The sequence below is a fragment of the Sinocyclocheilus grahami genome, unplaced genomic scaffold, assembly GCF_001515645.1.
Source record: "Sinocyclocheilus grahami isolate Dianchi unplaced genomic scaffold, SAMN03320097.WGS_v1.1 scaffold1392.1, whole genome shotgun sequence".
In the NCBI taxonomy this organism is placed as follows: domain Eukaryota; kingdom Metazoa; phylum Chordata; class Actinopteri; order Cypriniformes; family Cyprinidae; genus Sinocyclocheilus; species Sinocyclocheilus grahami.
Window position 1 is genome coordinate 129,354 of NW_015506571.1, and position 20,281 is coordinate 149,634.

Sequence of the window (20,281 nt, forward strand, 5' to 3'; positions counted from 1 at the left end):
CATTCAGTCCTGTCAATCATCATTACGAGCCTATATAAGCAGCTCTCATTGCACTGTGACCACTGTCCCATTGTCAATTCTTCCGGCATAAATTGAATTAGACATGTTTCTCTTCGGGTTTATACTTTTTAACATCCCTCTAATAGTGTATAATGATTTTCTATAGAAAAAGCAAAGGTTAAAACAGAATCAATATGTTCTTGTTAATATTTGAATTGTTTGCTTTTGTCTTCAGTTTAATAACAAGTAGTATTCAAACAATGTGCGGTCTTTACCATACTATTTCTGACAGAGTTTATATACGTTTTTATAGGAGGGGGCTTTCCCAAACCCACAGCCCCATCAGTAAGGCTCAAAATGACCGTAAGTTCCAAATGTAGGTTCGGGAGGAGCCTAATCATTCAGTCCTTGTGAGGAAAATGTAAGGTCCAGCTGTGGCCCACACTCTCCAGGTGCAAGTCAAATATGTTTTACCTTCATTCTGATAACTGAATAAATTAATATTAGAATCAGGCGAGAAGGTGATCTTGTGAAACAACGCTTTGTTGCACAGTTAAGACTAGATTTCAAGTGCTTCTTGCAGCCCAAATAGATATTTGTTTTAATCTGTCTATGAAAAATTGATCACAAGAGGCATTCTGAGCTTTAGCATCTGAACATAACGCAAATTAAGCAAAAGTCTAAAGCTTTTTTTCTAATTAATGAGCGTTCAGAGAGTCATTTTGCTCATATTCTCATATTCATAGCCACTCTGTGAATAATTCATGACTATTTGCACTCTTGCCCTTTAAGCAGCTTGCTAAAGATCAAAATCAAGAGGAACGCTCTCCATTGCGTTTGGGAAAAGGAGACTGTGTGACTATTCCCAGAGTGGGTCACGGTGAACACGCAATATGCCAATTACTGTTTATTACTCAGCATCACATTGGCATTTACACCACATTAAGACAGATCAAAATATGGTGCAGTGATCGCAAGGTCTTCGTTCAACAAAGCACTTGATCTCAGCACATCAGAATGAAATAAGCGGACTAGCAGAAATATCTTTTCCGGTTGACCTTTGCTTTAAGAGACGCATGGATTCCCTACCTCTGAATATCTGATGAATATTAAATTAGCACCTAACAATCCCATGTGGTTGAGCTTCCTCACAGATCTTAGATGAAACAGGATTAGCTACGTCTGCAGACTGACGAGGTTGCCTTTTCAAGTCATCCACGCAGGGAAGAGTATCCAGGGCAGGTTTAATGCAGCACTTCCGGAAATCCTCAGACATGGCATCCAGTTTGGATTCACTGCAGAGAACTTTCTGAAAGCTTGTTAGCTATTATGAAATGAACAGAAACAGCAGCTTTGATAAAAGCATTATGTGACTGACTGCAGGTATTAGTGTGAAGATACAGATACAAAGGCTGTTCTAAAGGAACTCGCCCATGAAAGGATGGCCATGAAATGAAGTTTAGAGCCACAGAGTAAAAGAAAAAAAATGTCAGATTAGAAACGCGAGTATTATATCTTCCAGTAGCTGCATGTTTTTCATCAGTTACCAGAGAAAAAAAGTGCATTCTTTTTGTCTGTCATATCATCAGACATCTTGTGAAGCGGAACAGGAGAAATGCACCACCAGAAGGATTACTGGTCAAAAGAATTGTCCCAAGAGACATTTTGAACCTTTGTGCTGCTCATTGTGGTTTGATGAAAACACAGCATCGAGTGGCCCACCCCCTCCCCTGACCCTTCTCCTCACCTCTTGAATTATACGTTCAGGTTGGGGCTGTAAACAGCATTTTTCCAGCCCGGACTGAAAACGAGCAGATATGGCTGATGCCTTTTCAAAGGACAGTCCTAGGAGATTTCCATAATATGCAGACAACCTATAAATATGACACAATTTACATATGTAAGGAAATGTAAGTCCATGGTATGTAATGAGCATGACACATTTCATTCACACGTTGGACCATATAGGAAACTAAACAGTTAACATACAGTTAGGTCCATATATATTTGGACACTGGCACAATTTTCATCATTTTGGCTCTGTATGCCACCAGAACAGAAATAAAAATAAAACAATCAAGATGAAATTGAAGTGCAGACTTTACGCTTTAATTCAAGGGGTTGAACAAAAATATAACATAAAAAATGCTTAGGAATTACAACCATTTTTATACACAGTCCCCCCTTTTTCTGGAACTCAAATGTAATTGGACAAATAAATATAATCATAAATAAAATGTTTTTAATATTCTGTTAAAAAAATCCTTTGCTGGCAATGACTGCATTAAGTCTGGAACTCATAGACATCACCAGAGACTGGGTTTCCTCTTTTGTGTTGCTTTGCCAGGCCTTTACTGCAGCGGACTTCAGTTGTTGTTTGTTTGTGAGTCTTTCTGCCTTTAGTTTTGTCTTCAGCAAGTGAAGTGCATTCTCAATCGGGTTGAAATCAGGAAATTGACTTGGCCATTGCAGAATATTCCACTTTTTTACCTTCAAAAACTCCTGGGTTGTTTTTGCTGTATGTTTTGGGTCATTGTCCATTTGTACTATAAAGTGCCATCCAATCAACTTTGCTCCATTTGACTGAATCTGGGCAGACAGTATATCCCTATACACTTCAGAATTCTTCCGGCTGCTTCTGTCTACTGTCACGTCATCACTAAAGACCAGTAACACAGTGCCACTGGAAGCCACGCATGCTCATGCCATCACACTGCTCCACCATGTTTCACAGATGATGTTGTGTGCTTTGGATCATGAGCTGTTCCAAGTCTTCTCCATTTTTTTTCATAAGGTTGATCTTAATTTCAGCCGTCCAAAGAATGCTTTTCCAGAAGTGGTCTGGCTTTTTTAGATGTTTTTTGGCAAAGTCTAATCTGGCCTTGTTTGCACCTTGTGGTGAACCCTCTGTATTTGCTCTCGTGAAGTCTTCTCTTGATTGTAGACTTTCACAGTGACACACCTACCTCCTGGAGAGTGTTCTTCTCTTGACTGGATGTTATGAAATGTTTTTCTTTACCATGGAGAGGATCCTCCGATCATCCATATTTATTTCCTTTCCTCATGTCATTCTAAACCCATATGCTGATGCTGTTTCTTTTTTTAGAAAAGGTTTTCTATAGAATGTTTTTCTTAAAATAAGTTCTATACTAAGTTCTGTAGTAAACATTACTTGAAGAAACATTTACATTAATTTTTGTCCAACAACAAGAGTCATAACTTGATTTTGAACAAAAACAACAACAACAACAGTATACTATTTAGAAACACCATGAGAATGGTGGATAATAACAGAATTTTTGCTGAAACTGGTTCTGTAATATTATGATGAAGCTGTGCGAGCCATGGCATATTTACCCAAACTTGAAGGATTTAAAATTCACTTGGTTGTTGCAAACATTGGAGAGAAACCTCAGAAAATTTTTGGAGCTTTGTATCTGGAGACTCTGTAAACATACATGGTTTGTAATAAGATATTAATCACATACCACATATCACATCAACCACCACCATTCATTAGCATTTTTTTTTGCATTTTCACAATCATTATTGGGGTTTTGACCTACATAAATTAAACTGATTTAAACTGAATTATATCATTACTGTATTTCAGGCTCTTATCCTCATAATCACTTTATTCCATCCTGTATTTCTGCTCCCTTAGACAAATTGCTAGACAAAACTAGACAAATAGCACTCTTCCCCCTACACAGCAACTAAAATAAAGACATTTAATTAGTAGCTGTTCAAAGCAGTGTGGGCAGCAGAAAGCAGATTTTAGCTCCATGAACAGCACATGTGAATCCACCATCACAGGTTTTGTTTTGACAATATTATCTTGGAATCCGGTTTGTTCCTCCCAATAGACTGTGCAAGAGCCTTCAGGCAATTTGATACCAAAAGCAGACACACAATACACAATGATTATTAGTCCCATTACAGGCTGGCAAAGCACCCTTTAGCTTGTATATGGCGGCATATGGTACAAATTTGGATTGTCTTCAGACAATACATATAACTAGGTGAGTAAAGTTCGCAGACGAACTTTGAAGTTGGCTTGAGAAAGCCTTGTCTGAAAGTTTGAAATAGCTTTGAAAAGCTTAAAGTTGAATTTTAATTGTTGAAACTGAAGTTTGGGACAGAGTGGGGACACACATGTTTCTAGCATGAATTAACTTGCTGCTAGCATTATTTAACATGTCACTAGCATGTTGCTAGCATGATTAACATGTTGTTAGCATTTTTAGCTCGATACTAGCATATTGCTAACATGTTTCTAGCATGATTATTATGTTCCTAGCATGTTCTTAGCATGTTTCTAGCATTATTAGCATGTTACTAAAATGGTGTTAACACGATTAGCAAGTTACTAGCATGGTTAGCAAGTTACTAGCATGATTAGCATGTTGCTAGCATGTTGTTAACATGATTAGCAAGATACTAACATGATTAACAAGTTACTAACATTTTGTTAGCATTTTTCTAACATGATTAACATGTTACTAGCATTTGTTAGCATTATTAGCAAGTTACTAGCATGTTGTTAACATGTTTCTTACATGATTAACACGTTACTATTATGTTCTTAGCATGTTTATAGGATGATTAGCAAGTTATTAGCATAGTTAGCAAGTTACTAGCATGTTTCTAGCATGATTATCGTGTTATTAGCATGTTGTTAACATGAACAGTAAGTTACTAGCATGTTGTTAACATGTTTCTAGCATGATTATCATGTTACTAGCTTGTTAGCATGATTGGCAAGTTACTAGCATGATCCTAGCATTATTATCATGTTGCTAGCATGTTACTAGCATGATTAGCATTTTGCTAGCATGATTAGCAAGATACTAGCATGATTTTAGTATGATTAGCAAGTTATTAGCATGTTGTTAGCATGAACAGTAAGTTACTAGCATGTTGTTAATGAGAACGAGCGTACGACAGTTAGCGGAAGCTAGAGATGAATGTTTATAAAGTTGTAAATATGGATATTTTTCTTACACAAACACATTGCGTCGCTTCAGAAGGCCTTTATTAACCCCCCGGAGCCCGTGGACTTCTTTTATAATGGATGGGTGCAATTTTTTGGACTTCAAATTTTGGGCTACCATCCACTCCCATTATAGATTGTATTCGTCTGAAAGAAGAATGTCATATACACCTAGGATGGCTTGAGGGTGAGTAAATCATGGGGTAATTTTCATTTTTGGATGAACTATCCCTTTAAGACTGGTTTTGTGGTCCAGGGTCACAAATGTTGTTTCTTTTGCTCAAATAGCGTTATAAAAAGCGTATTTTTCAGGCTAGATCAGCCAGTGCGCATGTGCAGTCCTGAGCGCACGTCTCAGAGCGCTGACTGTTTCTATAGCAACCGGGACTTCTAATGGCAGCTGCAGTGACGTGCTGACTTTACCGATTAGCGATGGGCTCTTTCATTCAGAAGGCGGGGCTTCCTGCGATTGAGCGCCCATATTAAGCATTGCATTTTTCCCCATTCAACACTATATGAGTGACACGTACAGTGGGGAAAAAAAGTATTTAGTCAGCCACCAATTGTGCAAGTTCTCCCACTTAAAAAGATCAGAGAGTCCTGTAATTTTCATCATAGGTATACCTCAACTATGAGAGACAAAATGAGAAAAAAAAACTTGCTGCTAGCATTATTTAACATGTCACTAGCATGTTGCTAGCATGATTAACATGTTGTTAGCATTTTTAGCTCGATACTAGCATATTGCTAACATGTTTCTAGCATGATTATTATGTTCCTAGCATGTTCTTAGCATGTTTCTAGCATTATTAGCATGTTACTAAAATGGTGTTAACACGATTAGCAAGTTACTAGCATGGTTAGCAAGTTACTAGCATGATTAGCATGTTGCTAGCATGTTGTTAACATGATTAGCAAGATACTAACATGATTAACAAGTTACTAACATTTTGTTAGCATTTTTCTAACATGATTAACATGTTACTAGCATTTGTTAGCATTATTAGCAAGTTACTAGCATGTTGTTAACATGTTTCTTACATGATTAACACGTTACTATTATGTTCTTAGCATGTTTATAGGATGATTAGCAAGTTATTAGCATAGTTAGCAAGTTACTAGCATGTTTCTAGCATGATTATCGTGTTATTAGCATGTTGTTAACATGAACAGTAAGTTACTAGCATGTTGTTAACATGTTTCTAGCATGATTATCATGTTACTAGCTTGTTAGCATGATTGGCAAGTTACTAGCATGATCCTAGCATTATTATCATGTTGCTAGCATGTTACTAGCATGATTAGCATTTTGCTAGCATGATTAGCAAGATACTAGCATGATTTTAGTATGATTAGCAAGTTATTAGCATGTTGTTAGCATGAACAGTAAGTTACTAGCATGTTGTTAATGAGAACGAGCGTACGACAGTTAGCGGAAGCTAGAGATGAATGTTTATAAAGTTGTAAATATGGATATTTTTCTTACACAAACACATTGCGTCGCTTCAGAAGGCCTTTATTAACCCCCCGGAGCCCGTGGACTTCTTTTATAATGAATGGGTGCAATTTTTTGGACTTCAAATTTTGGGCTACCATCCACTCCCATTATAGATTGTATTCGTCTGAAAGAAGAATGTCATATACACCTAGGATGGCTTGAGGGTGAGTAAATCATGGGGTAATTTTCATTTTTGGATGAACTATCCCTTTAAGACTGGTTTTGTGGTCCAGGGTCACAAATGTTGTTTCTTTTGCTCAAATAGCGTTATAAAAAGCGTATTTTTCAGGCTAGATCAGCCAGTGCGCATGTGCAGTCCTGAGCGCACGTCTCAGAGCGCTGACTGTTTCTATAGCAACCGGGACTTCTAATGGCAGCTGCAGTGACGTGCTGACTTTACCGATTAGCGATGGGCTCTTTCATTCAGAAGGCGGGGCTTCCTGCGATTGAGCGCCCATATTAAGCATTGCATTTTTCCCCATTCAACACTATATGAGTGACACGTACAGTGGGGAAAAAAAGTATTTAGTCAGCCACCAATTGTGCAAGTTCTCCCACTTTGTTATTACTCATTAGTTACTTGAAAAGTCAAATGAGTGTGAGAGCAAATAATAGTAACCCTAATTGTGTTAGCATTACATTAATAACATGCAAATTTTGTTAGCATAATGCTAAAAACATGCAAACACAATTAACGTGTTATTACCATGAAATTAGCATGATTAGCATGTTGCTAGCATGTTTTTAACAAGATGTTAACATGATTAGCATGATGCTAGCAATATGCTAACATGATTAGCACATTGTTAGCATGATGCAAGCATGTTTTTAACAAGATGTTAACATGATTAGCATGTTGTTAGGGCTGGGCGATCTGGCAAAAAAATTTTATCTGGATTTTTTCAGAACGTTTGACCGATTCTTGATTTTTTAATCTTTTAAACTTAAAAATGTTACTACAACATGATTCAAATAGCTTTTTCTTTATTAACCCTCTAGTTAAAGAAAATTATAGTGCAGCACACATGAAGTTGAAGATCATGATGTAAATGTTAAACAAATCACTTGTTAAATATCTTTGCAGAAAAGATGCATGAACTACAACTGCATCCTGTACAAACTTGTTTTATAGCCTACATGTTATATGTTCAGAAATAATAGGCTACAATGGAAATGCTTAAAAAAATTCTCAACAGTCAATGTAATTCAAATTCAGAATGTCTGCCTTTATACATAGAATCCGAAAATTGTACATTTCTAAACTGCGTACTTGTAAATATATCTGTACATTCATTTAAACAGTTACATTTCTCTATATTTCTACTTCTGTATATAGTGCATTATTTAATTTTCAGTTTTTCTTATATTAGTGTTATACTCCATCTCTACTGTGTAATTCCTATGTCTGCTGCACTAGTTTGCACTATGTTATACTTCTGCACTGGAAGCTCCAGTCACTAAATCAAATTCCTTGTCTGTGTAAACATACTTGGTAATAAAGTTCTTTCTGATTTCTGAAGGTATAAACCAGTAGACTATTAACAATAAATGTTCTGTGAAAACAATGAACAGCAGCTTTAAATATTAGACATACAGTTCTTTACAGGTTTTTTTATTAGATTGCGTGGCTTTTCTATAGTTTTTTCTATGTAAACATGGACGCGTTTGACTGCTGCACTAGGATCTCTTGCAGCATCTCACGCATGAAATGGCATTATAAATACGCAGCACTCAAATTAAAAGAAGTTCACTTACATCTTCTTGCATGTTTTTTCTATTCCACTGTCCATGTCGCATCTTTGTCAACACAAAAGCGCATTCTGTGTGAATGGCCCCAGCTAACAATTTTTGGTTAGCTTATTTCAGACATGAAATTCTGCAAAAATAATTTGTTTATGATTAAAAAAACAGACATTTCAGCATTAGAATAATCAGAAACATCTGCAAAGTTGGAATTAGTTTACATGGTTATGACAACTAAAGATAACATGCAGGTTATACATTTTATAACCTAAAGGGAACGTTCCCAGAACATTCTTATTTGGTTCCCAAAAAAAGAACCAAATGGGAACCTAATGGGAATGTTAGGGGAACGTTCTGTGTTTGTTGGGGCCATTTGTGATATGAGCACGTCACACATGAGCGGTTAATCACGTGCGCCGACATGTGGTCGGATCGTTCTTTTCTCTTTACTGTTATCATTGGCATATTGTCAAAGTGTCTAATTCTAACGTTTGGTAATATTTCTATTAAAAATTGCGATTCCTCGATTTCTAAAAAATAAAATTGCGGCAAAACATTAAATTCGAATTAATCAATAAAATCTGAAAAATTGCCCAGCCCTACATGTGGTTAACATGAAGTTAGCATGATTAGCATGTGCTAGCATGATGCTAACATGTTTTTAACAAGATGCTAACATGGATAACACTAATAACATGTCATTAGCATTTTTTTAGTAAGATGCTAATGTTTTCCAGTATGCTAATACAGTTAACCTGTCATTAGCATGATGTTAGCATGCTGTTAGCATGTCTTAGCACTTAGGTAGGCGATTCTAACATGTGTTAGCATGTTTTAGTACGTTCTTAGCATTATTTAGCACTTAGCTAAGCAATGCTAGCATGATATGGCATATTGTTAGAATGATGGTAGCACATTTTGACAGTTTAATCATGTTTTAAAAACTATGTATAATTTTTTGCATGTTTTAGCACTTAGTTAATCACTATTTGCATGTAGCTATTTACTGCTAGCATGTGTAGCATGTTGGGAGTCCTATTTGCTAGCATGAGCCAAAAGAACCAACTCCCATGACTCTACGATATTCTGATGCAAAGATAATAGGACTTGCTAGATGGTTGCTAGGGAGTTTTGGTTGCTATCATACACTCGATTGCTTATAAAAGTCATAGCACACCTCTCCTCAATAAGCTGCACGATGTGACGCCTCTTTCGTGGGTCTGTGGCAAACGGTGCGGGACGAGTTATGCACCAAAGTTTTTACGGAATCTATAATAATAAGCATGTAGCTATTTACTGCTAGCATGTGTAGCATGTTGGGAGTCCTATTTGCTAGCATGAGCCAAAAGAACCAACTCCCATGACTCTACGATATTCTGATGCAAAGATAATAGGACTTGCTAGATGGTTGCTAGGGAGTTTTGGTTGCTATCATACACCCGATTGCTTATAAAAGTCATAGCACACCTCTCCTCAATAAGCTGCACGATGTGACGCCTCTTTCGTGGGTCTGTGGCAAACGGTGCGGGACGAGTTATGCACCAAAGTTTTTACGGAATCTATAATAATAATAATAATAATAATAAGTATGTGAGATAATAATAGTGATGCTTCGCCTTTGGCAAGCACCACTAATAAGCTTAGATAGTAGATCAGTAAGTTGGCTTTCTCAAGCCAACTTAAAGGGTTAGTTCACCCAAAAATTTTAATTAGCCCACAAATTACTCATCCTCAAGTCATCCTAGGTGTATATGACTTTCTTTGATCTTTCAAGCTGTTTAATGCCACTCAGCAGGTGTTGCATGCGTCAGTCCAAAAGAAGTTAAATAAAAAGCGCCCATCCATAAAAAAAGTGTCTCACATGGCTCCGGGGGGTTGAACAAAGGCCTCGTGTAGCGAATCGATGCGTTTTTGTAAGAAAAATATCCATATTCAAAACATTATTATCACTTTAATGTAGCTTGTGCCAACAGTCCTACACGGAAGCAGCTCCGGGCGGATGACGTATGAGTTCAGTGTTATACTGCTACTTGAGACCAAAGATTAGAGACATCTGAGCAATCCCAGAAAATATGTAACTACGTGCCAACCGTGTTCAAGTTACATTTTGTACAGTTCGGGGTATCTGCAAGCTTCATTTTAAAACGTCTGTATGGGGAAAGATAAAACTTCTGAACAAACTTAAAATGAATCAACTGGTGTGCAGGATTCTTTGATGAAAAGAACACATTGTTCAGTACCTTCCCCCAATCCAATTCCATGTCCCTCTCCTTAAGGTCATGATCCCATGACTCAATCACTCCCAGAGCTTTATCACGTTTTGAAATTAACTGTGCATATATTCTAGATACCAGTCCATTGCATGAAGATCCTGAATAAATCCATAAGCTCAATGGGTGAGCAGAAAGAGGAGAATCCCAGGGAACTCCGTGAGCTTTGATTGCTGATCTCAGTTGTAGGTATAGAAACCAAGAGAATCCAGGAAGAGAGTAGCTTGCTCTAAGGTCCTGAAATGATTTTAAGCCATTTTCTCCATACAAATCCTGCAGAATGTAAATTCCCCTAGAGGCCCAACTTTCATTGCAATATGGGCCAGAGTTCTGCAAAAGATTGTAATTATGCCATATGGGTGAGCGATCACAGAGTTTAGTATTGCAACCCATTTGATTTTGAACATTTGACCAAACCTGCAAATAGTTAATTATAATTGGCCCAAACCTCTTATGTGCAGTTTTAGGTTTAAGTCCAGCAAATAACAGATCTTCAATTCTGTGAGGTTTTAATATATATATATATATATATATATATATACACCTTGCTACGTGTTCTGCGTTAGGCTAACCGAGACTTGTCATTTGCACTTATATATTGTTGCTCTTTTGTTAGTTTTGACTGCTTTTATTGTCCTCATTTGTAAGTCGCTTGGATAAAAGCGTCTGCTAAATTACTAAATGTAAATGTAAATACGTAAATGTCGTGTCATGCCATTGAATATGAGGAATAGGTGGTAATATAAGACTTTTTGCCGGTGCATTTAAAGGAACTAGAAGGGATTTGTCCCAGTTTATTTTATAGCCAGAGAAGTGATTAAACTGGGTGAATACTTTTATTATTTGGGGTAATGAAACATGACCCATTTGATTTTGAACATTTGACCAAACCTGCAAATAGTTAATTATAATTGGCCCAAACCTCTTATGTGCAGTTTTAGGTTTAAGTCCAGCAAATAACAGATCTTCAATTCTGTGAGGTTTTATAATTTATTGTTCTATCTGGCGCCAGAGTCTTTATCACACAAATTTGTGAATGCCTTTACCTGGAAAGACCAATAATACAATTTAAATTCAGGTAGTGCCAAACCACCAGATAATTTAATCCGCTGAAGAGTATTCAGAGGAATACGTGTTTTTTTACCATCCCAAATAAAATTAGTTATCCGAGATTGCAACTCCTCAAAATAATTTACAGGTGGGGGTTGATGGGTACCACGATGCAGAGGAAATGGCTTTGTCAAGATATTATATGTTAATACAACTGCAAGAGGATTAGTATAAAGTGTTTTGACCATAGATATGAAAATTAGTTAGACCACCTCTGCATATCAGCAAAAAAAAAAAAAAAAAGTTTAAGCTTGTCATAGTTTGTCCGTGATATATAAACAAAAGTTATTTTTAGACCCAAATACTGTAAAAACACATCTGTTCCACCTTTATTTGACCCTCTAACTCTAGCACTTTCTATTCTATTTTAATTCTACTTTATATTTATCTTCTTTTTTTATAAAAAAAAACAAAAACAAACACTAGCTATTCTATTTTTTCTATTCTATCTACTTGTTTTCCTTTGTGTGTGTGTGTGTGTGTGTGTGTGTGTGTGTATAATATATATATATATATATATATATATATAAACTAGAAGGGATTTGTCCCAGTTTATTTTATAGCCAGAGAAGTGATTAAACTGGGTGAATACTTTTATTATTTGGGGTAAGGAAACATGTATATTAGTGAAATATAATAGTATGTCGTCTGCGTAAAGAGAAATGTTATGCTGTGTTCCTTGTATAACTATGGGTGATATAAGAGAATCTAGTCTAATCGACTGTGCTAACAGTTCTACTGATAGAGCAAAAAGTAAGGGGGAAAGTGGGCAGCCCTGATGGGTACCACGATGCAGAGGAAATGGCTTTGTCAAGATATTATATGTTAATACAACTGCAAGAGGATTAGTATAAAGTGTTTTGACCATAGATATGAAAATTTTACCGAAGCCAAAATTCTCCAAAACTATCCAAAGATACTCCCAACTTACCCTATTAAAGGCCTTTTGCACATCTAAAGTAAAGACAGCTGCAGGTAACGCATCCCTTTCAGATGCATGAATAATATGTAAAAAACATCTGACATTATCGGATGCAAGTCTCCCTTTTAAAAATCCAGATTGATCGAAATGAATTAGTTTACTTACGGATAATTCAAGCCTCTTGACTAAAAGCTTAGCAAAAAGCTTTAACTCTGTTGTAATTAAAGATATCGACCTATAACTACCACAATTCAGAGGAGACTTGCCTTTGTTAAGCAACACCGAAATAAGTGATGTGTTTTGATCACGATGAAATGAACCAATGCTAAGAGCACGATTGATAGAATTTAGGAGAAGTGGTCCAATACTGTCCCAAAGTTCCAGGAATAGCTCTGGAGGAAAACCATCCAATCCTGGAGATTTACCTCTTTTCATTGAAGACAATGCATCTTTTAATTCGATAATAGTGGGAGGTGTATCAAGAAACTCTGTTTCTTCATTGGACGAAGAGGGTAAATTAAGCTTCGAAAGATACGATTTAAGAACAGTTGGGTCAAAAAACGATTCGGCTTCATACAGATTGGAATAAAAAAGTCTAAAAGTATCATTCATTTCCTCTGCATCGTAGGTAACAAGTCCTGATAGGATTTCGATTGCATTAATAATAGAAAATGACTCCTTCTGCTTTATTTTCGCAGCTAAAAGTCTACTTGAGCTTTCGCTTTGACTATAATTGGTCACTCTTGTACGGTGTATTGAGAATTCTGCTTTAGATTTCAGTAAGTTATTTAACTCAAATTTCAAAGCTAGATGGGATTCCTGTTTTTGCTCAGAAAACTGATGCTTTTGATCTGATTCCAATACTTGAATTTCCTTTTCTAGTTGTGAAATTCTGTAGTTTCTGGCCGCCTTCATATAAGAAGCAAATGCGATAGCTTCACCCCTAATAAAGCATTTGGTTGTTTCCCAGAGTATTTGGGGTGAAGATACTAATTCCCGATTAATTTCTAAAAACTTTCTGAGATTGACTTTCAATTGCTTCAGAAACTCTGAGTTGTGAAGTAACGTTGTATTAAAGCGCCACCTGTGTGCACGTTTAGCAGGATTCCGTGTAAGCTCAAAAGTATATAGCACAAGCGCATGATCTGAAATAATGATAGGAAGAATGTCTACAGATGTGATTAATTGATTTAATTGCGGCGAAACAAAAATGTAGTTGATTCTGGAAAATGTCTTATGCCTACAAGAGAAGAAGGTATAATTTTTCACTAGGGGATATCGTAGACGCCAGGTATCAATAATATTCAGTTCAGTAATAAATGTGTTAATCCCGGAAGGTGCATCCAAACCAGTGTGCATGCATTTGCTGATCTGTCCAAAGTTATATTACAGACTTGATTGAAGTCACCACCAACTACCATTAAGTATTCTGGCATGTCTAAGAGAGTGGCAGAGGTTGCATTGAAAAAATTGGGATCAGGTATTTTTGGACAATATATTGATGCAAAACTAATTTTCACATTATGAACTGTTACAGCCACATACGAAAAGCGTAACCTTCACTATCTTTTCCACATTTATCAATAGTTACTCCTAATTTCCTATCAACCAGAATAGCAACACCTTTAGATTTGTTTGATGCAGAAGAATGAACTACACATTTGTAGGATCTACTCTGAAATCTATGGATATCACTTGTTTTTAAATGTGTTTCTTGGATCAGAGCGATAGAGATATTTTTACGTTTAAGAAATTCTAAGCACTTTGTTCGTTCGGCGAGTTTAGGCCGTGGACATTCCACGACATTACATTAAGAGGTATATTCATATATGGGGTTTAAAGATCAAACTTTTAAAGTATAGATGGGCCTCCACAGAATTAAAACATGAACACAAAAACAGTAAAATTATGTACAGTGGACATAACTTACATAAAAACTGCAAGGCTTTGGCGATAGAACACTTAACAAAAGAAAATAGAACGTTACTATCCATCCGCAAGAGACAAGACTTAGAATTCTCTCTCTTTGGGTGGAAAAAATTTAACAAAACTCAAAGTTCTACTGCCTGTGGCTGTCGAAAGCAACACGTCTCAAGTCCAAGTCCAAACGAACATCAGAAATATTAATATAACCCATCAAACCTATTAAGACAAAGGCCATTTTGCTTACCAAATTCATTTTTATCGATTAACTAAATTGTGAAGTGACGTTGGAAGGGTTTTCCTGGTCATCAAATGCGATTGAAAATGAAGACGCAGAAGTACTCGGCGCATCAATAGTTGAGAGTGAGGAATTATCCAATTCCAGCTGAAACTTCCCTGCATCATCGGCGTTCTTGAAGTGATGTAGCATTCCGTTGAACTTCACTTTCAGAGTTGCTGGATATATCAGGAATGGACACAAACCCTCGTCTGCAAACTGCCTTCTCACACTGTCAAACGATCTTCTCTTCAGAGCCGTTTCGTTGCTAAAATCGGGGAAAAATATCAGCTTGGATGAGCCATGTATTATTTCGGACTGGGGTGCTCTGACTCCGTTAAGAATTCTCTCCCTATCCTGGTATCTGAGAAGCCGGAAGATAAGCATTCGAGGGCGATTTGTCTTGTCTCGGCTGCCGTAGATACGGTGAGCCCGCTGGATTTCTATCTTGCCACCTCCCTGGAGGGAAGGGATCCACTTTGGTAGATATTCCTGAAGAAACTGAACGGCGTTTTCACCCTCCGCTGCCTCAGGTAGGCCCATGAGTCGAACGTTACATCTTCACGATCGATCCTCCATTTCAACCATTTTGTCACGGAGATTCATTATCTCTTGCTGATGCGTATTAACCTCCTGTTTAACCGCACACATGTTTGCATTCATAGAGTCCAGCCGCCCTTGTAATGATTTACCGAATTCAGCTTGGCGGGTGATATCGTGTCGCAATTCGTTTACTGCTGAGTTCGAGGATTCAATCATGTTCTTTAAAGTTTGGATTTCTCCAGAGAGTACCTCCTCCATTACCTTTCTTACTGCCAATTTCACCTTTTTGGCAAACCTTTCCTCTTGATCTTGCAAAGCCATCAAAATGGCTGAGTTCGGTGAATCTTCAATCGGCCCGTCTTTGCCTTTTCTTTTTCGTCGTCGTCTCATCTTGAGACGGCTTATTCTTAGTGGATTTTGGTCCAGACATTTCCAGGGATACTTCGGAGTAAACTATTCTGAATTAATTTCTGAATGTAAAGATAAATTATGAATGTAAAAGACTTTTGAGACGGAGCTCAGTTCTAGGCGTGCATCACTCGTGCCCAGCCACCGGAAGTCCAACTTTTCACTTTTTTATCAAAATGTGCTTTTTACCTTGCCATCACTTATTTTGCACAAAACACATTCTCAGGTTAGCAGACAGATCATATTTTCACATGTGACCAACAATTCCTCAACAAATATAAAATATCATAATCAAATATCATCAAAATATTCATCTGACGGCGGTGACGAAAACCTGAATTTGTAGTCATTTTAACTATCAAATTCATTGAATCAATCAATTACTGTATTAAAACAAACACAACAAACAGTGAGCATGTTATTGTTTATAAAGCTTTTTTTCAAGATTCACATTTAAGTATTTTGATGTAGCATTGGAACACAAATGATCTATTTTCTCTCATTTCAGAACAGTATGTCTGCTGTGCATCTTCTATGGTAACAAGGTAACTTTTAAAAACATTTAAATGAACAAATAAAACAATTAGTTGTACCTCTATCCAATTACATTCACCAGGATCTTAAAGGGTTCGTTCACCCAATTTGCTCTTTGCGTTACCCTTTGACCACCATTCCTTGTTATTTCAGTGCCAGTTACTTGACGTCTAATAATAACATAGTCCTGTAAGATGATAATGAACTATTATGGGATGAATGATGTGCAGCGTCTTACTGTGTGCGCATGTGATTGCAAATGACAAAGTGATCAAATATAATCAGCATTAAATACATTCACCCAACATCACCCCTCTCACTGGGGTCGTGCCACCCCAGGATTTCCAAAGAGTGTAGTTAGAGATGTATGGTTCACACTACCTCTTGGAGGAAACAAGAGTTTTTGACAGCAGGGCGGCAACATCTCTCTGCCATTCTCACATGGTTCTGAGTAGCATTAAGAACAAAGCTTGCTGGGATGTTTCTGTGTCTTCGTGCAAACTCGTACACATACCTAAGGGGAAAGAAAATAACATATGACGTCAATGCGGTAAATCAAAGCCCTCCAAGACATGATTCATAAAGGGGAACAGCATATTCTGTTACCCTATTAGTAACTTCTAATCAGAAATCAAAGCCACCAAAGTGTTTCTTTGTTTTATTCCTATGAAAACAGCACATAATCATCATGTTTAGGCATGGATGGGGGTGTGTTGTCATCAAAAGATTTTATTATGAAAAACTGTTGTCATAATGCTCGCAAGGGTTATTTTAGAACAGAATGATTCATATGACTGCACCAAATTTAGCTTCATTATGCAGATCTGTGTTGAGAAGAGGTATAAAAGAAGTGAGATATGTATGAACTAAAAGGGTTTCAGTCACGAGGTCTATTTTATGTAAGCAAAACAAACATAATTAATTACATGACATGTCATATAAAAGTGATTACCATCCATGTACCAAAGGAGTTGAACTTCAAAGTATCTAGATTTTTCTTTGTTAAAATTATAAAACATAAATTATGACTGTTTACATATCCTAAATATATATTATGGCAATTGATTAATCTTTAATCGGTATCTATTTATAAGGGAAAAAAGTAATACTATCTAAGAACCAGGTTCGTCAATTTGTGTGGATGTTTGTCAAAACAAAACCTGTGAACCTGCAAACTCACATCTGCTGTTCATAAAGCTAAAATCAGCTTTATGCTGCCCACACTGCTTTAAACAGTATGTTTTACAAGAAAATACTATTTCAGTTTTTAATTAAAATTTTAATTAAAAGTATTACTGGCGATTCCTTTGTAATTTACTAGTACTTTCTGTCTGAAAATTCTGTGATTTTTCAGTGTTTATGTATTTCTATATTTGTATTTGTATCTTATGCAGCCAAACAAACTAACAGAAAACGAAATATATAAAATAATGGTTATACATGCCGATAGGAATGTCACGATCGCTACTGTGAGGGAGCGCGGAACGAGGAGACGTGGAGTACATCAACAAGGAGACTTTAATGAAATCAAGGGAACCAGGAAAACACACATAGCAGTGGAGGTTGACATAATACCGGACCAGGAAACTCAAAACAGGAAACACTATAAATACACATGACCAGACGATGGGATGACAAGACACACCTTGACCTAATGAAACAATAATAAGGACAGGAATGGGAAGCACCAAATAAGGGCATAGGAGGAACATGGGTGAAAACCAGGACATGGAGCACGTGGGGAACAAAACACAAGACACAACACATGGAACAGAGTCTGACATTACTCCCCCCTCCCGTAAGGCGTGTCCCGTGCCGTAACAATTCCACTGGAGGCTGGTGTAGGACAGGTATACACGGGGAATACCTCCAGGGCGGATCAGGCAGTCCAGGGTGCCATGGCGGCACAGGGAGCTCAGGTGCCATGTTGGAGCAGGGAGCTCTGGAAGCCATAGTGCAACAGGCAGCTCGGGGGCCATGGCAGATCAGGCAGACTAGGAAGCCATGGCGGAGCAGGCAGTTCAGGAGGCCATGGCGGAGCAAGCAGTTCAGGAGGCCATGGCGGAGCAGACAGTTCAGGAGGCCATGGCGGAGCGGACAGTTCATGAGGCCATGGCAAAGCAGGGAGCTCAGGGAGCCTGGCCTCGGCACTCGGCCCGGTCTCCACGGACGTACCCCTACTACCCCCCCAAATAATCCTTGGGGAGAATATCCTCTTTAGAGGCCCTCCATAGGCCTAACTCGGGAACTGTGGCCCTCCCTGGGCTTGACTTAGGGACTGGAGCCCTCCTTGGGCTGGACGTGGGAACTGGAGCCCCCCTTGGGCAGGACATGGGGACTGGAGCCCTCTCTGGGCTAAACTCGGGGACTGGAGCCCTCTCTGGGCGAAACTCGGGGACTGGAGCCTTCTCTGGGCTTAACTCTGGGACTGGAGCCCTCTCTGGGCTTAACTCAGGGACAGGAGCCCTCACCGGGCTAAACTCGGGGACTGGAGCCCTCACTGGGCTAAACTCGGGGCCTGGAACCCTCTCTGGGCTAAACTCAGGGACAGGAGCCCTCACCAGGCTAAACTCGGGGACTGGAGCCCTCACCGGGCTAGATTCGGGGACTAGAGCCCACACTGGGCTGGATTCGGGGACTGGAGCCCACACTGGGATGGATTCGGGATCTGGAGCCCTCTCTGGGCTGAACTAGGGAACAGGAGCCCTCCGTGGGCTAAACTCTAGTATATCGGTTTGGTATCATTGAAGGGGTACTTGAACCTGACTAATGGGGCTTTGAGGGTACATGTTTTGCTCATTTTGTTCAATTCAACTAAAGCACTTTTTGGATGTATAGAATATTTGCTATACAGAAATCTGCTTTAGTGCATGAACAAAAGGTACTTATCTCCCCTTACTACTAATGCAACCACAATCAGAGGAGACTATAACGACCAAAAAAGCAATTAGCACTTTGATAGAGGTGGCAATATCTTATTTATTTATTTAGTTTATTTCAGGACTAAGTCCTTCTAAGTGCCATTAAAGTCCAAAAGAAAATACTGTATTATTACTTAAATTGACTTCAAATAGAAGTTCTGACCAAGTGGCCTCCACTGAGGCAAACCAGTCCAAAGCAATTATCACTTCCACGACACTATTAAGCCTAAATGTCTTTTCTAGGCAAAAAGGGGATACGATTTACCAAAGCATGCTCAACAAATAAGGTAATATTGTCTCTAGCTCCGTGGCTAAATTACACACAATCAAACATGATGGTATTCATTTTAAAATGAACTCCCAGTAGAGCAGTGGAGAAAAAAGACACTTGACATCCCGAAAATATTTGAAAGTAGGCTATTACAACTCACAAACGTGTAAGAAACTAAAGCACCACAGAATTTGCAGCTTTAGGAACTGCTCTTGTGGAATCAGGATTGGGAATTCATGCAGGACATTTGGTGGTACTACTGTATGGAAACTTAATTGTGTAAATTTATAGCTCTCAGTTATCTAAAAGCCAATTGCTGGTGCAGTGTGAACTGGCCTTAATACAAGTCTATAGATTCGAGGTAGATGAGGAAATACTGCTCAAGTAATTATTTTTTTATGAAATTAATGTAAGTTGTCCCCAGGGAAAGACAATGATACAATGAATGAAGCAGCGAGTGCTGTGTGCTGTGCGCCCACACCAACTAACACGCACTGTAATTAATTTGCATTGAAGTGTGCCAAGGATTGGGCCTGGAACTGACAACGGGAACTTTCCATAGTTGAGCTGGAGTTGCCTCTAGTCAGGATACATGTTATTATCTCCATGCACAAATTAAAGGAGAGTTTTATTTGTATTTTTAACGTAAGAGGCTTTCTTTGAAAACAAAGCCTGCATCTAAGCAACAGTATACCACAGATAATAAATGCATTCTCCAAACCACTTATCCTCTGTAGGGTCATGGGTAAGCAAATATTCCAGCATATCACTGTTTTTATGAAAACGTTTCCTGAGGTATCTGGCACCAAGACATTAGCAGCAGGATCCTTGCAAGTTGTGAAGTGGTGCCTCCATGGATCAGATTTGT

General features: G+C 38.1%; 1 protein-coding gene across 1 annotated transcript; it reads right to left on the reverse strand.

The window, feature by feature from the left end:
- Positions 1-1,114: 1,114 nt before the first annotated feature.
- Positions 1,115-18,200, reverse strand: LOC107569898 (serum albumin-like). The gene is made up of 5 exons (XM_016256069.1): positions 18,130-18,200; positions 16,603-16,735; positions 3,358-3,446; positions 1,748-1,874; positions 1,115-1,324 (listed from the first exon to the last, which is right to left on the reverse strand). The coding sequence occupies exons 1-5, from the start codon at positions 18,198-18,200 to the stop codon at positions 1,115-1,117; spliced, it is 630 nt and encodes a 209-aa protein (XP_016111555.1).
- Positions 18,201-20,281: the final 2,081 nt, after the last annotated feature.

Excerpts from the sequence above, each read along its gene's own strand:
- LOC107569898 (XM_016256069.1), bottom strand. The coding sequence starts at position 18,200 with ATGGCCCCCGAGCTGCCTGTTGCACTATGGCTTCCAGAGCTCCCTGCT. Across the intron at positions 3,447-16,602 it reads ACTCTTGTTTCCTCCAAGAG|AGTCTCCAGATACAAAGCTC; the intron begins GTAGTGTGAACC and ends GTATGTTTACAG. Across the intron at positions 1,325-1,747 it reads CTGAACGTATAATTCAAGAG|CTAACAAGCTTTCAGAAAGT; the intron begins GTGAGGAGAAGG and ends ATTTCATAATAG.